Source organism: Salvelinus alpinus, chromosome 7 (assembly GCF_045679555.1).
Source record: "Salvelinus alpinus chromosome 7, SLU_Salpinus.1, whole genome shotgun sequence".
NCBI lineage: Eukaryota > Metazoa > Chordata > Actinopteri > Salmoniformes > Salmonidae > Salvelinus > Salvelinus alpinus.
The window spans coordinates 70,048,425-70,075,504 of record NC_092092.1 but is presented as its reverse complement, the minus strand read 5'-3'; the positions used below and the strand labels follow the sequence as shown (position 1 = coordinate 70,075,504).

The 27,080-nt window shown below is 44.6% G+C and overlaps 1 protein-coding gene across 1 annotated transcript in view; it reads right to left on the bottom strand.

Annotated features, from left to right (window-relative positions):
- Positions 1 to 27,036, bottom strand: part of gpc3 (glypican 3) — a 386,092-nt gene extending 359,056 nt beyond the window's left edge. The window contains exon 1 of the mRNA XM_071411469.1: positions 25,687 to 27,036. Coding sequence (XP_071267570.1) covers positions 25,687 to 25,852 — 166 coding nt within the window. The 5' untranslated portion in view covers positions 25,853 to 27,036. The remainder of the gene's footprint in view (positions 1 to 25,686) is intronic.
- Positions 27,037 to 27,080: the final 44 nt, after the last annotated feature.

Here is a 27,080-nt window from a genome sequence, read left to right as displayed (position 1 = left end):
CCTTCACTATAGTCCTCCTCCTCCTCTGGTTCTCCACCTCTTCTCCTTTACTATAGTCCTTCTCCTCCTCTGGTTCTCCTCCTCTTCTCCTTTACTGTAGTCCTCCTCTTCCTCTGGTTCTCCACCTCTTCTCCTTTACTATAGTCCTCCTCCTCTGGTTCTCCACCTCTTCTCTTTTACTATAGTCCTCCTCCTCCTCCTCTGGTTCTCTTCCTCTCTTCTCCTTTACTATAGTCCTCCTCCTCTGGTTCTCCTCCTCTTCTCCTTTACTATAGTCCTCCTCCTCCTCCTCTGGTTCTCCACATCTTCTCCTTTACTATAGTCCTCCTCCTCTGGTTCTCCTCTTCTTCTCCTTTTCTATAGACCTCCTCCTCCTCTGGTTCTCCACCTCTTCTCCTTTACTATAGTCCTCCTCCTCCTCTGGTTCTCCAACTCTTCTCCTTTACTATAGTCCTCCTCCTCCTCTTCTCCTTTACTATAGTCCTCCTCCTCTGGTTCTCTTCCTCTGGTTCTCCACCTCTTCTCCTTTACTATAGTCCTCCTCCTCCTCTGGTTCTCCACCTCTTCTCCTTTACTATAGTCCTCCTCCTCCTCTGGTTCTCCTCCTCTTCTCCTTTACTATAGTCCACCTCTTCCTCTGGTTCTCCACCTCTTCTCCTTTACTATAGTCCTCCTCCTCTGGTTCTCCAACTCTTCTCCTTTACTATAGTCCTCCTCCTCCTCTGGTTCTCCTCCTCTTCTCCTTTACTATAGTCCTCCTCCTCTGGTTCTCTTCCTCTGGTTCTCCACCTCTTCTCCTTTACTATAGTCCTCCTCCTCTGGTTCTCCACCTCTTCTCCTTTACTATAGTCCTCCTCTGGTTCTCCACCTCTTCTCCTTCACTATAGTCCTCCTCCTCCTCTGGTTCTCCACCTCTTCTCCTTTACTATAGTCCTCCTCCTCCTCTGGTTCTCCTCCTCTTCTCCTTTACTATAGTCCACGTCTTCCTCTGGTTCTCCACCTCTTCTCCTTTACTATAGTCCTCCTCCTCTGGTTCTCCACCTCTTCTCCTTTACTATAGTCCACCTCCTCCTCTGGTTCTCCAACTCTTCTCCTTTACTATAGTCCTCCTCCTCCTCTGGTTCTCCTCCTCTTCTCCTTTACTATAGTCCTCCTCCTCCTCTGGTTCTCATCCTCTTCTGCTTTACTATAGTCCTCCTCCTCTGGTTCTCCTCTTCTCCTTTACTATAGTCCTCCTCCTCCTCCTCTGGTTCTCCTCCTCTTCTCCTTTACTATAGTCCTCCTCCTTTGGTTCTCCCCCTCTTCTCCTTTACTATAGTCCTCCTCCTCCTCCTCTGGTTCTCCACCTCTTCACCTTTACTATAGTCCTCCTCCTCTGGTTCTCCTCCTCTTCTCCTTTACTATAGACCTCCTCCTCCTCTGGTTCTCCACCTATTCTCCTTTACTATAGTCCTCCTCCTCCTCTGGTTCTCCAACTCTTCTCCTTTACTATAGTCCTCCTACTCCTCTGGTTCTCCTCCTCTTCTGCTTTACTATAGTCCTCCTCCTCTGGTTCTCTTCCTCTGGTTCTCCACCTCTTCTCCTTTACTATAGTCCTCCTCCTCTGGTTCTCCACCTCTTCTCCTTCACTATAGTCCTCCTCCTCCTCTGGTTCTCCAACTCTTCTCCTTTACTATAGTCCTCCTCCTCTGGTTCTCTTCCTCTGGTTCTCCACCTCTTCTCCTTTACTATAGTCCTCCTCTGGTTCTCCACCTCTTCTCCTCCTTCACTATAGTCCTCCTCCTCCTCTGGTTCTCCACCTCTTCTCCTTTACTATAGTCCTCCTCCTCCTCTGGTTCTCCTCCTCTTCTCCTTTACTATAGTCCTCCTCCTCCGGTTCTCCTCCTCTTCTCCTTTACTATAGTCCTCCTCCTCCTCCTCTGGTTCTCCACCTCTTCACCTTTACTATAGTCCTCCACCTCACGTTCTCCTCCTCTTCTCCTTTACTATAGACCTCCTCCTCCTCTAGTTCTCCACCTCTTCTCCTTTACTATAGTCCTCCTCCTCTTCTCCTTTACTATAGTCCTCCTCCTCTGGTTCTCCACCTCTTCTCCTTTACTATAGTCCTCCTCCTCTGGTTCTCCACCTCTTCTCCTTTACTATAGTCCTCTGGTTCTCCACCCCTTCTCCTTCACTATAGTCCTCCTCCTCCTCTGGTTCTCCACCTCTTCTCCTTTACTATAGTCCTCCTCCTCCTCTGGTTCTCCTCCTCTTCTCCTTTACTATAGTCCTCCTCCTCTGGTTCTCCACCTCTTCTCCTTTACTATAGTCCACCTCCTCCACTGGTTCTCCTCCTCTTCTGCTTTACCATAGTCCTCCTCCTCTGGTTCTCCACATCTTCTCCTTTACTATAGTCCTCCTCCTCTGGTTCTCCACCTCTTCTCCTTTACTATAGTCCTCCTCCTCCTCTGGTTCTCCACCTCTTCTCCTTTACTATAGTCCTCCTCCTCCTCTGGTTCTCCTCCTCTTCTCCTTTACTATAGTCCTCCTCCTCCTCTGGTTCTCCTCCTCTTCTACTTTACTATAGTCCTCCTCCTCTGGTTCTCTTCCTCTGGTTCTCCTCCTCTTCTCCTCGTCATCACACACTGTTCTGCTCTGAGCGTGTTTCGATCGAACTTTTACACTTCTGCCAAAAGCTCCACCTCTTTCGGGCCAAACAGACAGACCGTTTTCAGGCCACACAGACAGACCGTTTTCAGGCCAAACAGACAGACTGTTTTCAGGCCATTCAGACAGACTGTTTTCAGGCCATATAGACAGACTGTTTTCACGCCATACAGACAGACTGTTTTCTGGCCATAGACAGACTGTTTTCAGGCCATATAGACAGACTGTTTTCAGGCCAAACAAACAGACTGTTTTCAGGCCATACAGACACTGTTTTCAGGCCATACAGACAGGCTGTTTTCAGGCCATATAGACAGACTGTTTTCAGGCCATATAGACAGACTGTTTTCAGGCCATATAGACAGACTGTTTTCACGCCATACAGACAGACTGTTTTCAGGCCATATAGACAGACTGTTTTCACGCCATACAGACACTGTTTTCAGGCCATATAGACAGACTGTTTTCAGGCCATACAGACAGACTGTTTTCAGGCCATACAGATAGACTGTTTTCAGGCCATATAGACAGACTGTTTTCAGGCCATACAGACAGACTGTTTTCAGGTCATACAGACAGACTGTTTTCAGGCAAGCAGAAAGCCCTCCTATATTATGTTTTGCTTTGTGTATATTCACATCATTAAGGAAAAATATGTAATATATGACATTTTACATGATAATGCCCTCCAACTTCCAGTTAAATGCAAGATGACTCAATATTCTACAAGTTAACAACATTATTTAATCTGTTCTAGTTCCTCAATGTGTTTCCACAATGTGTCTCCACAATGTGTTTCCACAATGCATACAGTTTTAATTCAGTGATTCCCCTCCCGTCCCATTATCCTCCAGTGCCATTGTCTCCTCCCGTCCCATTGACTTCTCCCTACAGGTCCCCTGGCCTCTGACTGTCCTCCCGTCCCATTGTCTTTTCCCTGCAGGTCCCCTGGCCTGTGACTGTCCTCCCGTCCCATTGTCTTCTCCCTACAGGTCCCCTGGCCTCTGACTGTACTCCCGTCCCATTGTCTTTTCCCTGCAGGTCCCCTGGCCTCTGACTGTCCTCCAGTCCCATTGTCTTTTCCCTGCAGGTCCCCTGTGTGTCTGAGGCTGAGAGTGAAGCTGAACAAGACAGCTCCTGTAGGGCCACAGTGAGGGCTGTGTACATAGCACAGTCCCACTTCATCTTTAACAAGCTCCCAGAGCCAGGCTTCATACAGGCCAGGGGACTGGGACCATGCAGAACACAACCACCATGTTCCTCTGTTTCTCTGCTGCTTCGCCAATTAGAAAGCTATCAGTATGCAAGTTTAATGGAGACCAAGGGGGGAGAGAAGGGGAGAGGGAAAGAGAGGGAAAAAGAGAGAGAGAGAGAGAGAGAGAGAGAGAGAGAGAGAGAGAGAGAGAGAGAGAGAGAGAGAGAGAGAGAGAGAGAGAGACAGAGAACGCGAGACAGAGAACGCGAGACAGAGAAAGCGAGACAGAGGAAGCGACAGAGAAAGCGAGACAGAGAAAGCGAGACAGAGAGACAGAGAAAGACAGAGAGAGAAAGCGAGAGAGAGAGAGAGAGAGAGAGAGAGAGAGAGAGAGAGAGAGAGAGAGAGAGAGAGAGAGAGAGAGAGAGAGAGAGAGACAGAGAAAGCGAGACAGAGAAAGTCGAGAGAGAGAGACAGGCCTGTGTTGTTAAGATATAGAATATGTTCAAAATATAAATGCAACATGCAACAATTTCAAAGATTTTACTGAGTTTCTGTTCATATAAGGAAATCAGTCAATTGAAATAAATTAATTAGGCCCTAATCTATGGATTTCACATGACTGGGAATACAGATATGCATCTGTTGGTCACAGATACCTTTTTTTAAAGTTAGGGGCATGGATTAGAAAACCAGTCAGTATCTGGTGTGATCACCATTTGCCTCATGCAACGCGACACATCTCCTTCGCATAGAGTTGATCAGGCTGTTGATTGTGTCCTGTTGAATGTTGTCCCACACCTCTTCAATGGCTATGTGAAGTTGCTGGATATTGGCGGGAGCAGGAACTGGAACATGCTGTCGTACATGTCAGTCCATGGAAGAACTGGGAAATTAACAGCTTTCAGGAATTGTGTACAGATCCTTGCGACATGGGGCCGTGCATTATCAAGCTGAAACATGAGGTGATGGCGGCGGATGAATGGCACGACAATGTGCCTCAGGATCTCGTTGTGGTATCTCTGTGCATTCAAATTGCCATCAATAAAATGCAGTTGTGTTCATTGTTTGTAGCTTATGACTGCTCATACCATAACCCCACTGCCACCATGGGCGGTTAAATAAAGTGGCCTAGCTAAATAAAAGTTAAATGTAAAAAAAATTAATGGGGCACTCTGTTCACAACGTTGACATTGCCCACACAACGCCATCTGCCCGGTACAGTTGAAACCGGGATTCATCCGTGAAGAGCACACTTCCCCAGCATGCCAGTGGCCTTTAAATGTGATTAAACTGCAGTCAGGTCAAGGCCCTGGTGAGGACAACGAGCACGCAAATGAGCTTCCCTGAGGCGCTTTATGACAGTTTGTGCAGAAATTCTTTGGTTGTGCAAATCCACAGTTTTATCAGCTGTCTGGGTGGCTGGTCTCAGACGATCCTGCAGGTGAAGAAGCCGGATGTGGAGGTCCTGGACTGGCATGTTTTTTATTTTATTTCTATGTTCTTTTTTTACGCCTTTTTTTCTCCCCAATTTCATGATATCCAATTGGTAGTTACAGTCTTGTCCCATCGCTGCAACTCCGGTACGAACTCGGGAGAGGCGAAAGTCGAGAGACAAGAGTCCTCCGAAACATGATCCTGCCAAGCCACACTGCTTCTTGACACACTGCTCGCTTAACCCGGAAGTCAGCCGCACCAATGTGTCGGAGGAAACACCGTACAACTGGCGACCGTGTCAGTGTGCATGCGCCCGGGTCTGTTGTGACGCCTCAAGCACTGCGATGCAGTGCCTTAGACCGCTGCACCACTCGGGAGGGCTGACGTGATTACTGCCAAATTCTATAAAACGATGTTGGAGGCGGCTTATGGTAGAGAAATTACAATTATCTGGCAACAGCTCTGGTGGATATTCCTGCAGTCAGCATGCCAATTGCACGCCCCCGCAGACATCTGTGGCATTGTGTTGTGTTACAAAACGGCACATTTTAGAGTGGCCTTTTATTGTGCCCAGCACAAGGTGCACCTGTGTAATGATAATGCTGTTCAATCATCTTCTTGATATGTCACACCTGTCAGGTGGATGGATAATCTTGGCAAAGGAGAAATGCTCACTGACAGCGATGTAAACAGAAATATGCTTTTTGTACGTATGGAACATTTCTGGGATGTTTCATTTCAACTCATGAAACATGGGACCCACACTTTACATGTTGCGTTTATATTTTTGTTCAGTGTATATCAACTACTCGTGTTGAGACTGAGAGGAAGCTGTGGGAATCCCATCAGCTGTCTCCAGGGCACAACCAGCCACTAACACTAGGCAGGAACATTATGCATAAATAAAATAAAACAAAGACAATTTGCTACCCAAACCAAGGAATTTACATTTACATTTTAGTAATTTAGCAGATGCTCTTATCCAGAGCGACTTACAGTTAGCGCAATGATCTTAAGATATCTAGGTGGGACAACCACATATCAGTAAAACAGTTATACTTTTGAATCATCTGTCCATAAAACCATGAATTCTGCTCTGTATCAGAGAAGTCTACAGGAGAATGTCAGACCATCCATCTGTGAGCTGAAGCTGAAGTGCAGCTGGGTCATGCAGCAAGACAATGATCCAAAACACACAATCAAGTCTACATGAAAATGGCTAAAAAGTAACACATTTGAAGTTCTGGAACTGCCTAGTCAAAGTCCAGACAATTGAGATGTGGCAGGTCTATGACTTTTTCGGACAACACCTGGTGATGTACTGAGCCCTACGCACTACCCTCTGTATCGCCTTGGGGTCGGATGCCAAGCAGTTGCCATACCAAGCGGTGATGCAGACAGTCAAGATGCTCTCAATGGTGCAGTTTTATAACTTTTTGAGGATCTGAGGGCCCATGCCAAATCTTTTCATCCTCCGGAGGGGGAGTTTGTGTGTATGGACCATGTTAATTCATTAGTGATGTGGACACAGAGGAACTTGAAGCACTCAACCCGCTCCAATACAGCCCTGTGAATTTGGATGGAGGCGTGCTCGGCCCTCCTCAGAGAATCTATGATGGGGAAAATGCACAAATCAGATCTACAGTTGAAGTCGGAAGTTTACATACACTTAGGTTGGAGTCATTAAAACTCGTTTTTCAACCACTCCACAAATGTATTGTTAATCTTGACACTACAGGGGGTGCTGTTTCAACTTGGACATTTATCGTTCCCAAATTAAACTGCCTCGTACTCAATTCTTGCTCGTACAATATGCATATTATTATTACTATTGGATAGAAAACAATCTCTAAAACCGTTTGAATTATGTCTGTGGGTGAACCAGAACTCTTTCTGCAGCGAAATCCATGACAGGAACTGCGAAGGTCTGAAAACGAGGATCTGTTCTCAGATCAGTTTAAAGCTCTGTATGTATCCTATGGGTCGACATGAACTGCACCCGCCTTCCCCTGGATGTCAGTAACCAATGAGAAGTGGAATGGAGTGTCTACGTAGTTCTCAGAGCTTATAAAAGGCCAAGGAACGAAGTGAGCTCTCTTTTCGTCGTTCGTCATTGCGCAAAGCAAGACCTCAAGATGGCATTTTGAAACGCTCAGTTATCGGCCATAGCTATATCCGTCTGTAATTTAATTCGATATAGGTGTTAGAAACATCATAACGAAGTTATTTTAAACCGAGTTATATCAGTTTATGCGAGTATATTGCTATTTTCGGAATTTCCTTAGTATTGCGTTTTGGGGATTTGGGCATGTTGTGGCCACATAGCTATTGTTAGCTGCTAATTCCGAAGTTGAAGACGACGTTTTACAACCAAGCAACGATTCTTTTGGACAAAGGACACCTTGCCCAAGATTCTGATGGAAGCTCGTCCAAAAGTAAGAGCTATTTATGATGTTATTCCGTATTTATGTGGAAAAATGTAAACGCATTTGTCCGCCATTATTGCGGCACTAGTCTGGCTGTAACGCACACTGTATGTCTAGTAACGTTAATTTAAAAAATCTAACTCAGCGGTTGCATTAATAACTAATGCATCTTTCATTTGCTGTCCAACCTGTATTTTTTTGTCAATCTAATCGATAAATAATCGTAAACTTAGGTGCCTTTCCAAGATGGCGCCGGCCAGAATGCATGACCTGTTGCCACTGATCACATTGTATAGCCACGATTTGTGCTGCTAAATATGCACATTTTCGAACAAAACCTATATGCATTGTGTAATAAGATGTTACAGGACTGTCATCTGACGAAGTATATCAAGGTTAGTCAAAAATTATATATCTTTTGCTGTATTGTTACGATCGCTAACCTGTGCTGCTGGTAAATTGCTTGTGTTTCTGGCTATTGTGCTAAGCTAATATAATGTTATATTGTGTTTTCGCTGTAAAACACTTAAAAAATCTGACATATTGGCTGGATTCACAAGATGTTGGGCTTTCAATTGCTGTACGCTGTGTATTTTTCAGAAATGTTTTAAGATGAGTAATTAGGTATTTGACGTTGGTCTCTGTAATTATTCTGGCAGCTTCGGCACTATTTCAGATTGCAGCTGCAATGTAGAACTGTGATTTATACCTGAAATATGCACATTTTTCAAAAAAAAACATATGCTATACAATAAATATGTTATCAGACTGTCATCTTATGAAGTTGTTTCTTGGTTAGTGGCTATTTATATCTTTATTTGGTCGAATTAGTGATGGCTACTGATGGAGTAAAAAACTGGTGGAGTAAAAAAAGTGGTGTCTTTTGCTAACGTGGTTAGCTAATAGATTTACATACTGTAAAACATTTTAAAAATCAGAAATGATGGCTGGATTCACAAGATGTGTATCTTTCATCTGGTGTCTTGGACTTGTGATTAAATAATATTTAGATGCTAGTATTTACTTGTGACGCTATGCTAGGCTATGCTAGTCAGCTTTTTTACTGTGGGGGGTGCTCCCGGATCCGGGTTTGGGAGGAATTTGAGGTTAACAAACTACAGTTTTGGCAAGTCGGTTAGGACATCTACTAAAAAATCCATCACAAAGCCCTGACCTCAATCCTATAGAACATTTGTGGGCAGAACTGAAAAAGCATGTGCGATCAAGGAGGCCTACAAACCTGACTCAGTTACACCAGCTCTGTCAGGAGGAATGGGCCAAAATTCACCCAACTTATTGTGGGAAGCTTGTGGAAGGCTACCCAAAACGTTTGACCCAAGTTAAACAATTTAAAGGCAAGGCTACCAAATACTAATTGAGTGTATGTAAACTTCTGACCCACTGGGAACGTGATGAAAGAAATAAAAGCAGAAATAAATCATTCTCTCTGCTATTATTCTGACATTTCACATTCTTAAAATAAAGTGGTGATCCTAACTGACCTAAGACAGGAAATGTCTTGTGAAAAACTGAGTTTAAATGTATTTGGCTAAGGTGTATGTAAATTTCCGACTTAAACTGTATAAGAAAGGCCAGCAGAGGCTCTACTTTTTAAGGGGGGTGGCTGAACTCCTCCTAATTAAGAAATGCCACTGAAGCCATGAATACCGAGTTATCCCTCACAGCCACTGTACAGTATTGTCTATGACTGGCTAAGGGGATGACAGTTGTGTATTGCTAACGTTAGCTCACTAATGTGAAGATGTTTGAGTTGGAAAAGACCTAAGCGGTTTATTAAGAACAGGTCTCGTTCTTTCAGCATAACATTGGCAACGATGTATTGTATGTCTCATGTCAATCAAACAAGTTTCGAGGCACTGCGTGCTAATGACTCAATTGGGTAGTTCTGCTGTCTGTAAGGAAATTGGAGAGCTGTAGGTTGATTCTGTCGCTACGATTGGAGAGCATGCACCTGTTTTCCCTGTTCACCCTTATCATATGCTCCTATCATTTAGATGGGTGGTGCCAGCTGTCCAAGCCCAACCCTCAAATATCCTTGTAAATCGGCGATGTCATGGATTCCTTAAATCTACGACGTCATGGATTCCTTAAATCTACGACATTCTCATTTTGTAAAATACTGACTTTATGACTAAAGTTATCCTACTTACACTTTTTACTAAATTTCGGGCCTAGAATTTGTGTTTATGACTACTACCAATGCCAAATAGGCAGTTTTCAACCAGAAATTGTTTTTTTTTGGGTTCAGCTGCTCTTTAGGAAAACTAGGCTCTTTTCATTTTGATAGTGTTTTACTGAAATTGTTTGACAAGTCATTCATTGAAAACGTTTCAACATTCTGTATAATCTGATGGCAGGCAAATGGCAGTGTCTCTCAGCGAGGCATGGTAAGAAAAATTGTTGGCAGCAAGCAAGGAGTTAGGGGTCAAGCTGACACTAAAGCCCACAAGGTACTGGACCCTAGACATCCTCTATACTAGGAGTTTGAGCTACTCCCTTTGGGGCGACGTTACCGGGCACCGAGGCATAAAAGGGATTGAGCCAAGCGATCCTTTATCCCAGTTGAAATAAGACTTGAATGGCAATCACTAGTAGGTCCAGCAATGTTATTGGTCGCATACACATATTTTACAGATGTTATTGGTCGCATACACATATTTTACAGATGTTATTGCAGGTGCAGCGAAATGCTTTTGTTCCTAGCTCCAACAGGGCAGTAAAACCTGACAATACAAAACAATACACGCAAATCAAAGAAATATAGAAATATTACAACGAACAATGTCCAGAACATAAATATTTACACTACCGTTCAAAAGTTTGGGGTCACTAAAATGTTTTTAAAAGAAAAGCAAATTTTTTGTCCATTAAAATAACATCAAATTGATCAGAAATACAGTGTAGACATTGTTAACGTTGTAAATTACTATTGTAGCTGGAAACGCCAGATTTTTCATGGAATATCTATATAGGCATACAGAGACCCAATATCAGCAACCATCACTCCTGTGTTCCAATGGCACGTTGTGTTAGCTAATCCAAGTTTATCATTTTAAAAGGCTAATTGATCATTAGAAAACCCCTTTGCAATTATGTTAGCACAGCTGAAAACTGTTGTTCTGTTTAAAGAAGAAATAAAACTGGCCTTCTTTAGACTAGTTGGGTATCTGGAGCATCAGCATTTGTGGGTTCGATTACAGGCTCAAAATGGACAGAAATAAAGAACTTTCTTCTGAAACTCGTCAGTCTATTCTTGTTCTGAGAAATGAAGGCTATTCCATGCGAGAAATTGCCAAGAAACTGAAGAACTCGTACAACGCTGTGTACTACTTCCTTCACAGAACAGAGCAAACTGGCTCTAATCAGAATAGAAAGAGGAGTGGGAGGCCCCGGTGCATAACTGAGCAAAAGGACAAGTACATTAGTGTGTCTATTTTGAGAAACAAACGCCTCACAAGTCCTCAACCGGCATCGTCATGAAATAGTACCCACAAAACACCCGTCTCAACGTCAACAGTGAAGAGGTGACTCCGTGATGCTGGCCTTCTAGGGTAGAGTACCGGCTAGTAACAATGACTAAAGTTCAGGGCAGGGTAATGGGCGGAGGCCGACTAGTGATGACTATTTAACAGTCTGATAGCCTGGAGATAGAAGCTGTTTTTCAGTCACTCGGCACCAGCTTTGATGAACCTGTACTGACTCCGCCTTGTAGATGGTACCGGAGTAAACAGGCCGTGGCTAGGGAGACTGAGTTCTTTGATGATCTTGGCCTTCCTGTGACACCGGGTGCTGTAGATGTCCTGGAGGGCAGGCAGTGTGCCTCTGGTGATGCGTTGGGCTGATCGCACCACCCTCTGGAGAGCCCTGCGGTTGCGGACGGTCCAGTTGCCGTATTAGGAGGCATACTCCCTCTGATGTCTCCTGAAGTTCACGATCAGCTCCTTCGTTTTGTTGACGTTGAGGTGGAGACGTGCGTGGCCACGCAGTCATGGGTGAACAGGGAGTACAGGAGGGGGCTGAGCACGCACCCTTGTGGAGCCTCCATGTTGAGGATCAGCGTAGCAGAGCTGTTGTTGCCTACCTTCACCACCTGGGGTCGGCCAGTCAGGAAGTTCAGGACCCAGTTGCACAGGGCGCGGTTCAGGCCCAGGGCCCTGAGCTTAGTGATGGGCTTGGAAAGCTCTATGGTGTTGAAGGCTGAGCTGTAGTCCATGAAAAGCATTCTTACATACAGTGCATTCGGAAAGTATTCATACCTCTTGACTTATTCCACATTTTGTTGTTACAGCTTGAGTTCAAAATTGATTAAATATATTTTTCCAACCCATCTACACACACTACCCCATAATGACAAAATGAAAACATATTTTTAGATTTTTTTGCAAATGTATTGAAAATTAAATACAGAAATATCTAACTTACAAACGTATTCACACCCCTGAGTCAATACATTGTAGAAGCACCTTTGGCAGTGATTACAGCTGTGAGTCTTTCTGGGTACGTCTCTAAGAGCTTTCCACATCTGGATTGTACAATATTTGCACATCATTCTTTAAAAATTCTTTAAGCTCTGTCAAGTTGGTTGTTGATCATTGTTAGACAGCCATTTTCAAGTCTTACCATAGATTTTTCAAGGCAATTTAAGTCAAAACTGTAACTATTCCACTCAGGAACATTCAATGTTGTCTTGGTAAGAAACTCCAGTGTTGTGTTTAAGGTTATTGTCCTGCTGAAAGATGAATTGGTCTCCCAGTGTCTGTTTAAAAGCAGAGTGAATCAGGTTTTCCTCTGGATTTTGCCTTTGCTTAGCTCTATTCTGTTTATTTTCATCCTAAAAAAAATCCCTAGTCCTTGCCGATGACAAGAATACCCATAACATGATATAGCCACCACTATGCTTGAAAATATGGAAGGTGGTACTCAGTGACGTGTTGGATTTTTCCCAAACATAATGCTTTGTATTCAGGACCAGAAGTTAATTTCTTTGCCACATATTTTGCATTTATTTTGAGGCATATTGCAAAAAGGATGCATGTTTTCTTTTCACTCTATCATTTAGGTTCGTATTGTGGAGTAACTACAATGTTGTTGATCCATCCTCAGTTTTCTCAGAGAATAGCCATTAAACTCTGTAACTGTTTTAAAGTCTCTATTGGCCTAATGGTGAAATACCTGAGCAATTTCCTTCCTCTCCGGCAACTGAGTCGGAAGGATACCTGTCCCTTTGTAGTGACTGGGTGTATTGATACACCATCCAAAGTGTAATTAATAACTTCACCATGCTCAAAGGGATATTCACTGTCTGCTTTTTTATTTTTTACCCATCCACCAATAGGTGCCCTTCTTTGCGAGGCATTGGAAAACCTCCCTGGTCTTTGTGGTATAATCTGTGTTTGAAATTCACTGCTCGACTGAGGGACCTTAAAGATAATTGTATGAGTGGGATACAGAGATGAGGTAGTCATTCAAAAATCATGATTAGCACTATTATTCCACAGAGAGTGAGCCCATGCAACTTATTGTGGGACTCCTGAATTGATTTAGGCTTGTCATAACAAAGGGGTTGAATACTTATTGACTCAAGACATTTCAGCATTTCCATTTTTAAATAATTTGTAAAAGTTTCAAAAAACATAATTCCACTTTGACATTATGGGGTATTGTGTGTCGGGCAGTGGCACACAATCTCAATTGAATACATTTTTAATTCTGGCTGTAACAACAAAGTGTGGAAAAAGTATAGCGGTGTGAATACTTTCTGTAGGCACTGTATGTATTCTTCTTGGGAGAATGGGAAAGGGCAGTGTGCAGTGTGATGTCGATTGCGTCATCCATTGTTCCGTTGGGGCGGTATGCAAATTGTAGTGAGTCTAGGGTGTCGGGTAAAGTGGAGGTGATATGATCCTTAACTAGCCTCTCAGAGCACTTCATGAAGTGAGTGCTACGGGCCGATAGTCATTTAGTTCAGTTACCTTTGCTATTTTGGGTACAGGAATAATGGTGAACATATTGAAGCAAGTGGGGACAACACACTGGGATAGGGAGAGATTGAATATGTCCATCAACACTCCAGCCAGCTTTGACAGAACAGTCTGTAATGTATATAATATACATTTGCATCCATTCTTATAGTATTTATTGTCTGTATTAGTCTTGTCTTTGTATGCTTGATGATAAGTTTAATTGTACACAGAACCACAAACTAAATTTCCCCATGGGGATTTATAAAGGCAGAGGTGGGGTTAATTATACAGAGGTGCCCTTCGTAACATGTTAGTATTAAGCTTTCACAAGCAGCCTTCATTTAGGCTTTCTGACTCAAGCCCCCCCACCCCTTGCCATCCCAACCACGCTTTCAAGGAGAGGAGAGCTCTGTACTTTCTCTGCTTCTGTTCAGTTCTGTTGAGTATCTGCCGTGATTTTAAATAAATGTGTGTGGGGGGAAAATTGCTCTCTTTTTGTTCTTAGGTCCCCTGGCACCACATGCAGCGGTATTAGAATTCAGCTCCCTCTTCCCGCTGCGGGCGGACGGACATTTCTTCATCAGTCACCTCCTCCTCCAGATACACCTCCAATCTGCGTCCCAAATGGCACCCAATATAGTACACTACTTTTGACCAGGGCCCATCTAGGCTCTGGCCCACAGGGCTCTGGTCAAAAGTAGTGCACTATATAGGGAATAGGGTGCGATTTGTAATGCAGCCCCAGACATACTTCTGAGGCCCATCCCTCCTCTCCCTTGCCCACACACACCCTCAGCCCCAAATTAGATTACCACTTCCCATCCTCAGCACTCAGGTCCTCCATCAAATGTATCAATAAAGCCATCGTCCAGTGCTCTTCATATAATACATGACCTCTTAGCTGGAGCAAGCTTACTGGCTTAATGCAAATAGTCTTGGTAGCCATTTGATTAGATGTTAAGGAGTCTTATGGCTTGGGGGTAGAAGCTGTTTAGAAGCCTCTTGGACCTAGACTTGGCGCTCCGGTACTGCTTGCTGTGAGATAGCAGAGAACAGTCTATGACTAGGGTGGCTGGAGTCTTTGACAATTTTTAGGGCCTTCCTCTGACACCGCCTGGTATAGAGGTACCCGGATGGCAGGAATCTTGGCCCCAGTGATGTACTGGTCCTTTCACACTACCCTCTGTAGTGCCTTGCGGTCGGAGGCCAGGCAGTTGCCATACCAGGCAGTGATGCAACCAGTATGGATGCCCTCGATGGTGCAGCTGTAAAACCTTTTGAGGATCTGAGGACCCATGCCAAATCTTTTCTCCTGAAGGGGAATAGGTTTTGTCGTGCCCTCTTCACCACTGTCTTGGTGTGCTTGGACCATGTTAGTTTGTTGGTGATGTGGACACCAAGGAACTTGAAGCTCTCAACCTGCTCCACTGCAGCCCCATTGATGAGAATGGGAGAATGCTCTGTCCTCTTTTTCCTGTAGTCCACAATCAACTCCTTTGTCTTGATCACGTTGAGGGAGAGGTTGTTGTCCTGTCACCACACGGCCAGGTCTCTGACCTCCTCCCTATAGGCTGTCTCGATGTTGTCGGTGATCAGGCTTACCACTGTTGTGTCATTGGCAAACTTAATGATGGTGTTGGAGTCGTCCAGTCATGGGTGAACAGGGAGTACAGGAGGGGACTGAGCACGCACCCCTGAGGGGCCCCTGTGTTGAGGATCAGCGTGGCAGATGTGTTGTTACCTACCCTTACCACCTGGGGCGGCCCGTCAGGAAGTCCAGGATCCAGTTGCAGAGGGAGGTGTTTAGTCCCAGGGTCAATAGCTTATTGATAAGCTTTGAGGGCACTATGGTGTTGAACGCTGAGCTGTAGTCAATGAATAGCATTCTCACATAGGTGTTCCTTTTGTCCAAGTGGGAAAGGGCAGTGTGGAGTGCAATAGAGATTGCATCATCTGTGGATCTGTTGGGGTAGTATGCAAATTGGAGTGGGTCTATGGTTTCTGGGATAATGTTGTTGATGTGAGCCATGACCAGCCTTTCAAAGCACTTCATGGCTACAGACATGAGTGCTATGGGTCAGTAGTCATTTAGGCAGGTTACCTTAGTGTTCTTCGGCACAAGTACTATGGTGGTCTGCTTAAAACATGTTGGTATTACAGACTCGGACAAGGAGAGGTTGAAAATGTCAGTGAAGACACTTGCAGGTTGGTCAGTGCATCCTCGCAGTACACGTCCTGGTAATCCGTCTGGACCTACGGCCTTGTGAATGTTGACCTGTTGAAAGGTCTTACTCACATCGCTGCGGAGAGCGTGATCACACAGTCTTCCGGAACACCTGGTGCTCTCATGCATGTATCAGTGTTATTTGCCTCGATGTGAGAATAGAAGTAGTTTAGCTCGTCTGGTAGGCTCGTGTCATTCGGCAGCTCCCGGCTGTACTTCCTTTTGTAATTGTTTGCAAGCCCTGCCACATCCGATGAGCATCAGTGTCATGTATTTAACCCCTGGTTCATGGTCTGGCGTCATGTATTTAACCCCTGGTTCATGGTCTGGTGTCATGTATTTAACCCCTGGTTCATGGTCTGGTGTCATGTATTTAACCCCTGGTTCATGGTCTGGTGTCATGTATTTAACCCCTGGTTCATGGTCTGGTGTATGGTGAATACCAAGACGGAGGACAATGAAATCTAAATAATAGATCAAAACGCTGTGCAGTAAATAACCAGAAAATAAACAGCTGTGTAAATCAAATGTCCCCCATGGAGTACTCTGCTACCTAAATGGCAAACGTATGCTATTCCCTACATAGTAAACATAGAGCTCTGGTCCAAAGTACTGCACTTTATACGGCACAATCGGGACCAACTGGGTGATACCTGCAATCCAGGCCCACAACCAACCCTTCCTGTTTCCAATAATTGACATTAAGCCTGTCCAACCATTCACATTTCCAATTGACATTAAGCCTGTCCAACCCTTCCCATTTCCAACTGACCTTAAGCCTGTCCAACCCTTTCCATTTCCAACTAACATTAAGCCTGTCCAACCCTTTCCATTTCCAACTAACATTAAGCCTGTCCAACCCTTTCCATTTCCAACTAACATTAAGCCTGTCCAACCCTTTCCATTTCCAACTAACATTAAGCCTGTCCAACCCTTCACATTTCCAGCTGACCTTAAGCCTGTGTAACCCTTTCCATTTCCAACTAACATTAAGCCTGTCCAACCCTTTCCATTTCCAACTAACATTAAGCCTGTGCAACCCTTTCCGTTTCCAACTAACATTAAGCCTGTCCAACCCTTTCCATTTCCAACTAACATTAAGCCTGCCCAACCCTTTCCATTTCCAACTAACATTAAGCCTGCCCAGCCCTTTCCAACTAACATTAAGCCTGTCCAACGCTTTCCATTTCCAACTAACCTTAAGCCTGTCCAACCCTTCCCATTTCCAATTGACATTAAGCCTGTCCAACCCTTTCCATTTCCAACTAACATTAAGCCTGTCCAACCTTTCCCATTTCCAATTGACATTAAGCCTGTCCTCATTAATTTACTGTACATCTCCAGGGGCCAAGTAAGCAGAGATACAGCGGGGGCAAAGTGGCCGACACTCTCCAATTAAATGCCTCTAGTTGTTTTAGAAGTTGCTAAGAGATTGTCCTTGAACCTTACAAACCCTTCCATCTCATCTAATTTGTCTCCCAAGACATTGTTACTAATAGCAAGGAGAATGCATTCAGGAGAGCAAGCTGATTTGTTATGGCCTCTTTACACCTTCACAGTGCATGTTTTTGTTTGCTGCTACACTGCTCTAATTCCGGTGGGAATGTGATTCTCTGACTAGGAGTGAAAACAATTAACCTGAAGAGCACTTCGCCACTCTGACATGACACTAAAACATTGTGGTTGAGATTCAGACACGAGAGAGGCATCAATTTACATACTGAATCATTTGGAATGCCAGGGAGCAACAGGCTCCGTCAGTGCAGTGTGACCATGCACCAATCAGCTATACAGTCCAACTCATAGTCACAATCCACTCTACTGCTAGAGGACCATGGGGGATTCTGTCCTGCCTCAGGCTTGTATCACTTTAGTTACACTCTTATCACTGTAAATCAGTAAGAAAAAGATATCCTTCTTCCCTCTTATAACAGCATATTGTACCTTAATATCTGCTGGTACTACTTGATACTAAAGAATTTGATGTTAGACAATTTTGTCTTAGCATTTATTTCCTTGACGTGAGAACGATTTAGACCATTTCACTCACTGACCATGGTTAAACATTCCATCTGAGGAAACAGACAGAGATTAAATTATATAATGCCCTCCTCTAATGTATATGGTGCCATAACTTTATCACAGAGTGACTTTCCCTGCAGTCATGTGGGTCGTACTTGGGCACGGATGTAAAATTCCCTCAAAATATGCCATTAGTGCCCATTCAAATTAGCCCCAAGGTTGCGTTGTTAAATCTTGTTCATTTTCTTAAATTAAATACCATGACTGTTTACTCATTAGCTGGCAATGTTGTTTGAAATGTCCGATACAACATAATTTGGTGATATCATTATCAACTTACTGCATACGCCTTAGAAATATACATTTTCATGTACTGGATGTGCTATTAGCATGCTAACACTCATTAAGACAGTCTGGTAGAATAGATCATATAGCTAGCAATCGCAAGCATTCACTGGTTGAAGTTGAAGTAACTTTGGAGTGTAATGCAGTTGACTAGCGACTATGACATGAATATAGTGAATATCATTCACAACATTTGGACAGGAGCTATAATCCAGTTATAATAGAAAAAAATGATTTGTGTCGTTATTGCTTGAATTCAGGCTTGGCTGAACTGCTTTTGATGGGGAAAGATTGCTTCTGTACCCCGCTTTCCAGGATTTTCGTTGAAAACGTAACTTTCCCATGTGGACCTATGTGGGGAACCCTATTCCACATAGTACAATACTTCCACATAGACCATAAGGCTCTGGTTAAAGCTAATGCACTATAATAGGTGCACTATAAAGAATACGGTTCTATTTGGGTTGTCTAATCCATACATGCTTTGAGCGCATAACAGCTCAAAACCTGTGTAACCATGGAAAAGGTTTTCTAATTCGAGATACATGTTCAAGGTCTTAATGGCTATAACAAACGTTGGATTAGATTGCTGGCTCAAGGCACTGTCTGACTATATTATTTTAATTGGATGGTTAGTTAGAAGCAACAGATAGATGGTTAGTTAGAGGCAACAGATGAGTGACATCCGGTTTGGAGCGAGCGGTCGCATTTGCATTCGCTCTGCAGGTAGTATAACTTTTCATTACATTTCATTACATTTCATTATAGTACAACGGTTTAATTTGTCCAACCTTAGCAATTTCTTCTTAGCTAGCTACATAGCCGTCTGTGTATCAAAGATAATTGCGTAATTATCGTATTTCGTCGTCTATCGTAGTCCACACTGCTATCTGCCCAGCAGCTAGCCAGCTAGCAAACGTCCACCGTCTACCCAATAGTAGTATAACTTTTCATTACATTTCATTATAGTACAACGGTCTGATTTTCATTTTCATTACAGTACAACGGTTTGATTTGTTTGATCTTAGCTAGCTACATAGCCGTCTTTGTATCAAACATAATTGTGTAGTTATTGAGGTTCGCTAGCCAGCTATTTTCGTCCTAACGTAACGCAACGTAGCCAACACTGCTAGCTAGCCAGCTTGCCACCGAATAGCAGCATTGTAGAAACGAGTGCATTACAACGGAACGACTTGATTAGTGTAGTGTTGGCTGGCTACACAGTTGTCTTTGCTATCTTTGATTTGTTTGATCTTAGCTAGCTACTTAGCTGGCTACGTAGCCGTCTTTGTATCAAGGATAATTGTGTAGTTATCGAGGTTCGCTGAGGTTCGCTAGCCAGGTATTCTCGTCCTAACGTAACATAACGTAGTCAACCCTGCTAGCTAGCCAGCTAGCCACCGATTAGCAGCACTGTAGAAACGATTACATTACAACGGAACGACTTGATTTGTGTAGTGTTAGCTAGCTACATAGTTTTCTTTGCTATCTCTGTATCTAAGATAATTGTGTAGCTTTGAGTAATTATCGGTTAGCTAGCCAGCTATTTTCGCCTGCCGCGCTGCCGTCCTCCTACCTAGCCAACACTGCTAGCTAACACTGCTAGCTAGCCAACTTCTACCGAATAGCAGCACTGTAGAAACTTACATTACAACGGAACGACTTGATTAGCGTAGTGTTAGCTAGTTGTCTTTGCTGTCCTTGTATCCATGATAATTGTGTAGTTTAGAGAAATTTAGAGAAATTGTCGAGGTCACCTAGCCAGCTTCACTTTCAACAACGCAGCCACTGCTAGCCAGGCTACTTCACCAGCCAGCAGTACTATATCATTTTAGTCAATTAGATCTTTTATTTTATTTATTTTCTTTTGCAACGTAAGCTTAACTCTCTGAACATTCGAGTCGTGTAGCCCACTTGTCATTCTAATCTCCTTTGCTTTAGCGTAGCCTCTTCTGTAGCCTGTCAACTATGTGTCTGTCTATCCCTGTTCTCTCCTCTCTGCACAGACCATACAAACGCTTCACACCGCGTGGCCGCGCCCACCCTAACCTGGTGGTCCCAGCCCGCACGACCCACGTGGAGTTCCAGGTCTCCGGTAGCCTCTGGAACTGCCGATCCGCGGCCAACAAGGCAGAGCTCATCTCAGCCTATGCGTCCCTCCAGTCCCTCGACTTCTTGGCACTGACGGAAACATGGCTCACCACAGATAACACTGCTACTCCTACTGCTCTCTCTTCGTCTGCCCACGTGTTCTCGCACACCCCGAGAGCTTCTGGTCAGCGGGGTGGTGGCACCGGGATCCTCATCTCTCCCAAGTGGTCATTCTCTCTTTCTCCCCTTACCCATCTGTCTATCGCCTCCTTTGAATTCCATGCTGTCACAGTTACCAGCCCTTTCAAGCTTAACATCCTTATCATTTATCGCCCTCCAGGTTCCCTTGGAGAGTTCATCAATGAGCTTGATGCCTTGATAAGCTCCTTTCCTGAGGACGGCTCACCTCTCACAGTTCTGGGTGACTTTAACCTCCCCATGTCTACCTTTGACTCATTCCTCTCTGCCTCCTTCTTTCCACTCCTCTCCTCTTTTGACCTCACCCTCTCACCTTCCCCCCCTACTCACAAGGCAGGCAATACGCTTGACCTCATCTTTACTAGATGCTGTTCTTCCACTAACCTCATTGCAACTCCCCTCCAAGTCTCCGACCACTACCTTGTATCCTTTTCCCTCTCGCTCTCATCCAACACTTCCCACACTGCCCCTACTCGGATGGTATCGCGCCGTCCCAACCTTCGCTCTCTCTCCCCCGCTACTCTCTCCTCTTCCATCCTATCATCTCTTCCCTCTGCCCAAACCTTCTCCAACCTATCTCCTGATTCTGCCTCCTCAACCCTCCTCTCCTCCCTTTCTGCATCCTTTGACTGTCTATGTCCCCTATCCTCCAGGCCGGCTCGGTCCTCCCCTCCCGCTCCGTGGCTCGACGACTCATTGCGAGCTCACAGAACAGGGCTCCGGGCAGCCGAGCGGAAATGGAGGAAAACTCGCCTCCCTGCGGACCTGGCATCCTTTCACTCCCTCCTCTCTACATTTTCCTCTTCTGTCTCTGCTGCTAAAGCCACTTTCTACCACTCTAAATTCCAAGCATCTGCCTCTAACCCTAGGAAGCTCTTTGCCACCTTCTCCTCCCTCCTGAATCCTCCTCCCCCTCCCCCCCCTCCTCCCTCTCTGCAGACGACTTCGTCAACCATTTTGAAAAGAAGGTCGACGACATCCGATCCTCGTTTGCTAAGTCAAACGACACCGCTGGTTCTGCTCACACTGCCCTACCCTGTGCTTTGACCTCTTTCTCCCCTCTCTCTCCAGATGAAATCTCGCGTCTTGTGACGGCCGGCCGCCCAACAACCTGCCCGCTTGACCCTATCCCCTCCTCTCTTCTCCAGACCATTTCCGGAGACCTTCTCCCTTACCTCACCTCGCTCATCAACTCATCCTTGACCGCTGGCTACGTCCCTTCCGTCTTCAAGAGAGCGAGAGTTGCACCCCTTCTGAAAAAACCTACACTCGATCCCTCCGATGTCAACAACTACAGACCAGTATCCCTTCTTTCTTTTCTCTCCAAAACTCTTGAACGTGCCGTCCTTGGCCAGCTCTCCTGCTATCTCTCTCAGAATGACCTTCTTGATCCAAATCAGTCAGGTTTCAAGACTAGTCACTCAACTGAGACTGCTCTTCTCTGTATCACGGAGGCGCTCCGCACTGCTAAAGCTAACTCTCTCTCCTCTGCTCTCATCCTTCTAGACCTATCGGCTGCCTTCGATACTGTGAACCATCAGATCCTCCTCTCCACCCTCTCCGAGTTGGGCATCTCCGGCGCGGCCCACGCTTGGATTGCGTCCTACCTGACAGGTCGCTCCTACCAGGTGGCGTGGCGAGAATCTGTCTCCTCACCACGCGCTCTCACCACTGGTGTCCCCCAGGGCTCTGTTCTAGGCCCTCTCCTATTCTCGCTATACACCAAGTCACTTGGCTCTGTCATAACCTCACATGGTCTCTCCTATCACTGCTATGCAGACGACACACAATTAATCTTCTCCTTTCCCCCTTCTGATGACCAGGTGGCGAATCGCATCTCTGCATGTCTGGCAGACATATCAGTGTGGATGACGGATCACCACCTCAAGCTGAACCTCGGCAAGACGGAGCTGCTCTTCCTCCCGGGGAAGGACTGCCCGTTCCATGATCTCGCCATCACGGTTGACAACTCCATTGTGTCCTCCTCCCAGAGCGCTAAGAACCTTGGCGTGATCCTGGACAACACCCTGTCGTTCTCAACTAACATCAAGGCGGTGGCCCGTTCCTGTAGGTTCATGCTCTACAACATCCGCAGAGTACGACCCTGCCTCACACAGGAAGCGGCGCAGGTCCTAATCCAGGCACTTGTCATCTCCCGTCTGGATTACTGCAACTCGCTGTTGGCTGGGCTCCCTGCCTGTGCCATCAAACCCCTACAACTCATCCAGAACGCCGCAGCCCGTCTGGTGTTCAACCTTCCCAAGTTCTCTCACGTCACCCCGCTCCTCCGCTCTCTCCACTGGCTTCCAGTTGAAGCTCGCATCCGCTACAAGACCATGGTGCTTGCCTACGGAGCTGTGAGGGGAACGGCACCTCAGTACCTTCAGGCTCTGATCAGGCCCTACACCCAAACAAGGGCTCTGCGTTCATCCACCTCTGGCCTGCTCGCCTCCCTACCACTGAGGAAGTACAGTTCCCGCTCAGCCCAGTCAAAACTGTTCGCTGCCCTGGCACCCCAATGGTGGAACAAACTCCCTCACGACGCCAGGACAGCGGAGTCAATCACCACCTTCCGGAGACACCTGAAACCCCACCTCTTCAAGGAATACCTAGGATAAAGCAATCCTTCTTCCCCCCCCCCCCCCCCCCCTTAAAAGATTTAGATGCACTATTGTAAAGTGGCTGTTCCACTGGATGTCATTAGGTGAATGCACCAATTTGTAAGTCGCTCTGGATAAGAGCGTCTGCTAAATGACTTAAATGTAAATGTAAATGTAACAGATAAAGCTCCTATGTTTCCACCAAAGCCCTACACTGGCACAAATAAATGGTTAAAACATGGTTGAGGGATGCTGAGAAAGTTGGAGAATGTGAGCCAGAGGGCTGAAGTAGAAAAGTGTGTGGGCTGATGCATGTGATACTGTAGCTAGCTGTAAGAGTCAACTCTGCGTGCTTTTGTATTGTTGAAAAGGGCTTGTAATGGGGAGAAAGAAGAGTGGAAGACTCCATCCTAAATGGCACACTACTTTTGACCAGAGCCCTATAGAGTCCTCTTTTGGCATCATTAGGCAGCTTTTCATGAGATGTTATGTTCTGAGGGCCATGACAGTCTGGTTCATATTTATGCCATCCCCTGTAACACTGAGGAGTAGCGCTCTATATAGCCAAAGGAGATGCTCTCCTCTCCTCTGTCAGTTCTGTCAATCAGCTCCCCTCTTCTTTCTCAGCAGGGGGACGTGGTGTGCTCAAACTAGGTGTGATGGATATGCAAGCCCTACAGGTGATTCATGTTAGATCAGTCATCCTTCAACAGAACAGTACTGCCCTGTTTTACCATTGCTTTGTTTCTGTGTTGAATGAACAGCATTATCTAAGTTTCTGTTGAGGAGCCTGAGTTACAGCCTACATTTAAATTTAAAGATTCATAGGGAGAACCTATGGAAATGAATGGAAATTAATATTCTTATGATGTGATAAAGGTCAGCCACCTTGGTCAGGGAGTTTGTCAACCATGGTTTGCCAGTGCTATGATAAGATATTGTGTAAAATAAGGAATTTGAATAATTTATCTGCACTGTATGTTTGTTAGCCAGAAAGTTTAAGAGGAATGATTCCATAAACATTTCAAATTAACTGCCAATATGCTAGCCTGGGTACCAGTCTCTTTAGCTAATCTACTCCATGTCTAGTGCCAAAGAGCCTTTGGCAATGACAAGGAGTGGCAAGGAGTGGAACGTTGAGAGCAAGCAGCCATGCTCTGACTGAAATCAGTGGATGATATGACTTAGACAAGTTGTAAATGCAATAAGTACTGATATTGTATCAAATAATAGCACTCACAGCTTTAGAAGAAAACAAAAAGGAAGACATTTATGATCTGTTAACATATATATTAGAGGCTATTTATATAGAAAATGTGTATAAATCCAGTATAAACTGTATTTATAATGATATGACAATATTTTATGTTGACAATAATTATATTGTCCGAGAGTAGGTAGCATAGTCAGGGAGTAGGTAGCCTAGTCAGGGAGTAGCTAGCCTAGTCAGGGAGTAGGTAGCCTAGTCAGGGAGTAGCTAGCGGCAGGTAGGGTAGTGGTTAGAGCGTTAGGCCACTACCCGAAAGGTTGCTGGCTCAAATTCCCGAGCTGACAAGGTAAAGACCTGTTGTTCTACCCCTGAACAAGGCAGTTAACCTACTTTTCACCGGTAGGCCGTCATTGTAAATAATAATTTGTTCTTAACTGACTTGCCATGTTAAATAAAGGTTCAACTTTAAATATATATATATTACACAACTTCTGATATATCACATGCTTTACTTTTATTTTCCTGCAAAGTAAAATCAGGATTATGCCTCTACTGCCATTCATTCCAATTAGACTGGTTTGTATTTCTCCCTGATCAATATGACTGCCCTTTTCACCCCATTCTGTAACTTTGAGGGTTTATGACATAACCCCAGTAGGCGAATTAATAGGTTAATGGTTAAAGAGGTTAATGGAACGCAGACCCTTGGGATAGACTGGTGCACATTCAACAAATCTGATCAAACAAAGTGAATATTCGTAAAAATCAATCAGGATTTATGCATTGTAAAAGGGCCCACTGTGTGGCTACTAAAGTACGATTTGAATATATTTGACTCTTTTCGCTGCATAACATTTAGAAGTAGTCCCCTTTCAGGCTTAGAAGTGACTGCTAAATGCTAACTTCCGTTCGTATAAGGGGGAAGCATAGCTAGCAATGAGAAATCGGTGGTCGTTTTTAACTGTAGTGCAGTTTATTGTTGATGATGACATGAACCTGTATTGGGGTTGATATCCATACAAGTATTATAGTCCGTTTCTACATAGTGTGAAATACACATATAAACAATAGCTGTAGTCCGGTCCTCCCCAAGAGGCACAGTACACATGTAGTTAAAAGAGTTCACAATGGAATTTGCTAACATGAAATTGCAAACTAAAACAGATAGAATTCATTTCAAATCTAGCACCTTCAGATATGCCTACTGAGGCATTAAACTGTTTCACATAATCTAATCAAACGCAATCGAATCATACGTAAAACATAATGTAATGAGCCGGGTACCAAAAAGAGGTTTGCTATAGTTACCTGAAACTGGGGTCTCCATTGCCCATTTCGACCCGGGGTGCAGAGACTGAAATGACGCGCGCACCTCGTGGCAGCTGGGAGTCACTGGTACCTGTCCGCCCGGTAGGGTAGACGGCAGGCACAGGGCGCACAGAAATAGCACGCCAGACAGCGGGAAACCGTTCATGGCTCACCCGCACAAAATGTAGCCGATTTGTAAACTTAGTCCGTCACTGCAGGTCCTTGCTAAAAATGTCGAGTGCCAAGTCAGTACTTAACCCACAGCAAGATTAACGACCACTGACTAACTGAACAACGCACTCGTAATGTTGTGTTGGATAGGTAGCAGCGCAGCTCCTGACCATTTGATAAGCATCCTTCCGCTCTTCCAATCAAAAAGATCCCCGACGCCGCGAAACTGCATGTCCTTCTGGAGTGCTGATGTATGGTGTTCTCCTCAGAGTTCAAGTCTTATTCAAGTTCTACCAGAAACTCGTAGGTATATCTGCTGTTGTTATTTAGAATGTTCGGGTAAAGCGGGACATTGGTGTTGATAAAGTTGTAAATCCCCCTCACTGCTTGCTCTCAACTAGCTCGGTCAGGGTGGATGAGCACTGAATCAAGACTGCGCGTTATCGCTCTTAATTAACAGCGCACGCCACAAACCGGCACCGTTCGCTTTATCCTATGAATTCTCACATAGCACATACTGTATATTCAATTGATAATCGTAAAACAATTTTGCCTATCTGAGATGAGCATCTGAGGATCTCAACTGTTTATTGGCTTATGAAATAAGGTTAAAGCAGAAATGGTGCTCCATGCAAGACTGCACTTCATAAGACTTATTTTACAATTTGACTGAATTGTGTGCCAGTGTTTATACATGCTGAAAAAATACTAATAGTAAAATGGAATAAGTGCCATGTTGTTCTATTAGAATTTCCAGATGCATTGTATCCATGAAACAATGAAAATCATTCAAGCATGCATTTACATATTTCCAAACATTACGGCTTAATCTGTGTCCAGGAAAACGGCCCTAAATTGTCTACAAGGATTGAAGACAGCAGGATTACAGCACATGGATTTGGCCGAATTAACAGCTGGAATAATTACACTCTTAGGTGAGTCCTTTCAGTGTCCCCAATACCCATTGACATGGTAGTTTTATTAGCAACCATGTGTGGCATGCATCATTTCAAATTAACTCCGAAAACAATAATTCCAGGGTGATATGAGATTTTAGCCATAACACATTTCTTTCTTTATAAATCTTATGCATATAACAATTGGCCTTCCAAAGTGTAATTACACATACCACAAACATGTACAAGTACTATGTAACAATGTGTTCCTACACTGTAATTATGTTAAGGTACCATGGTAATATTATCTGTTAAATCCCGAGTGCA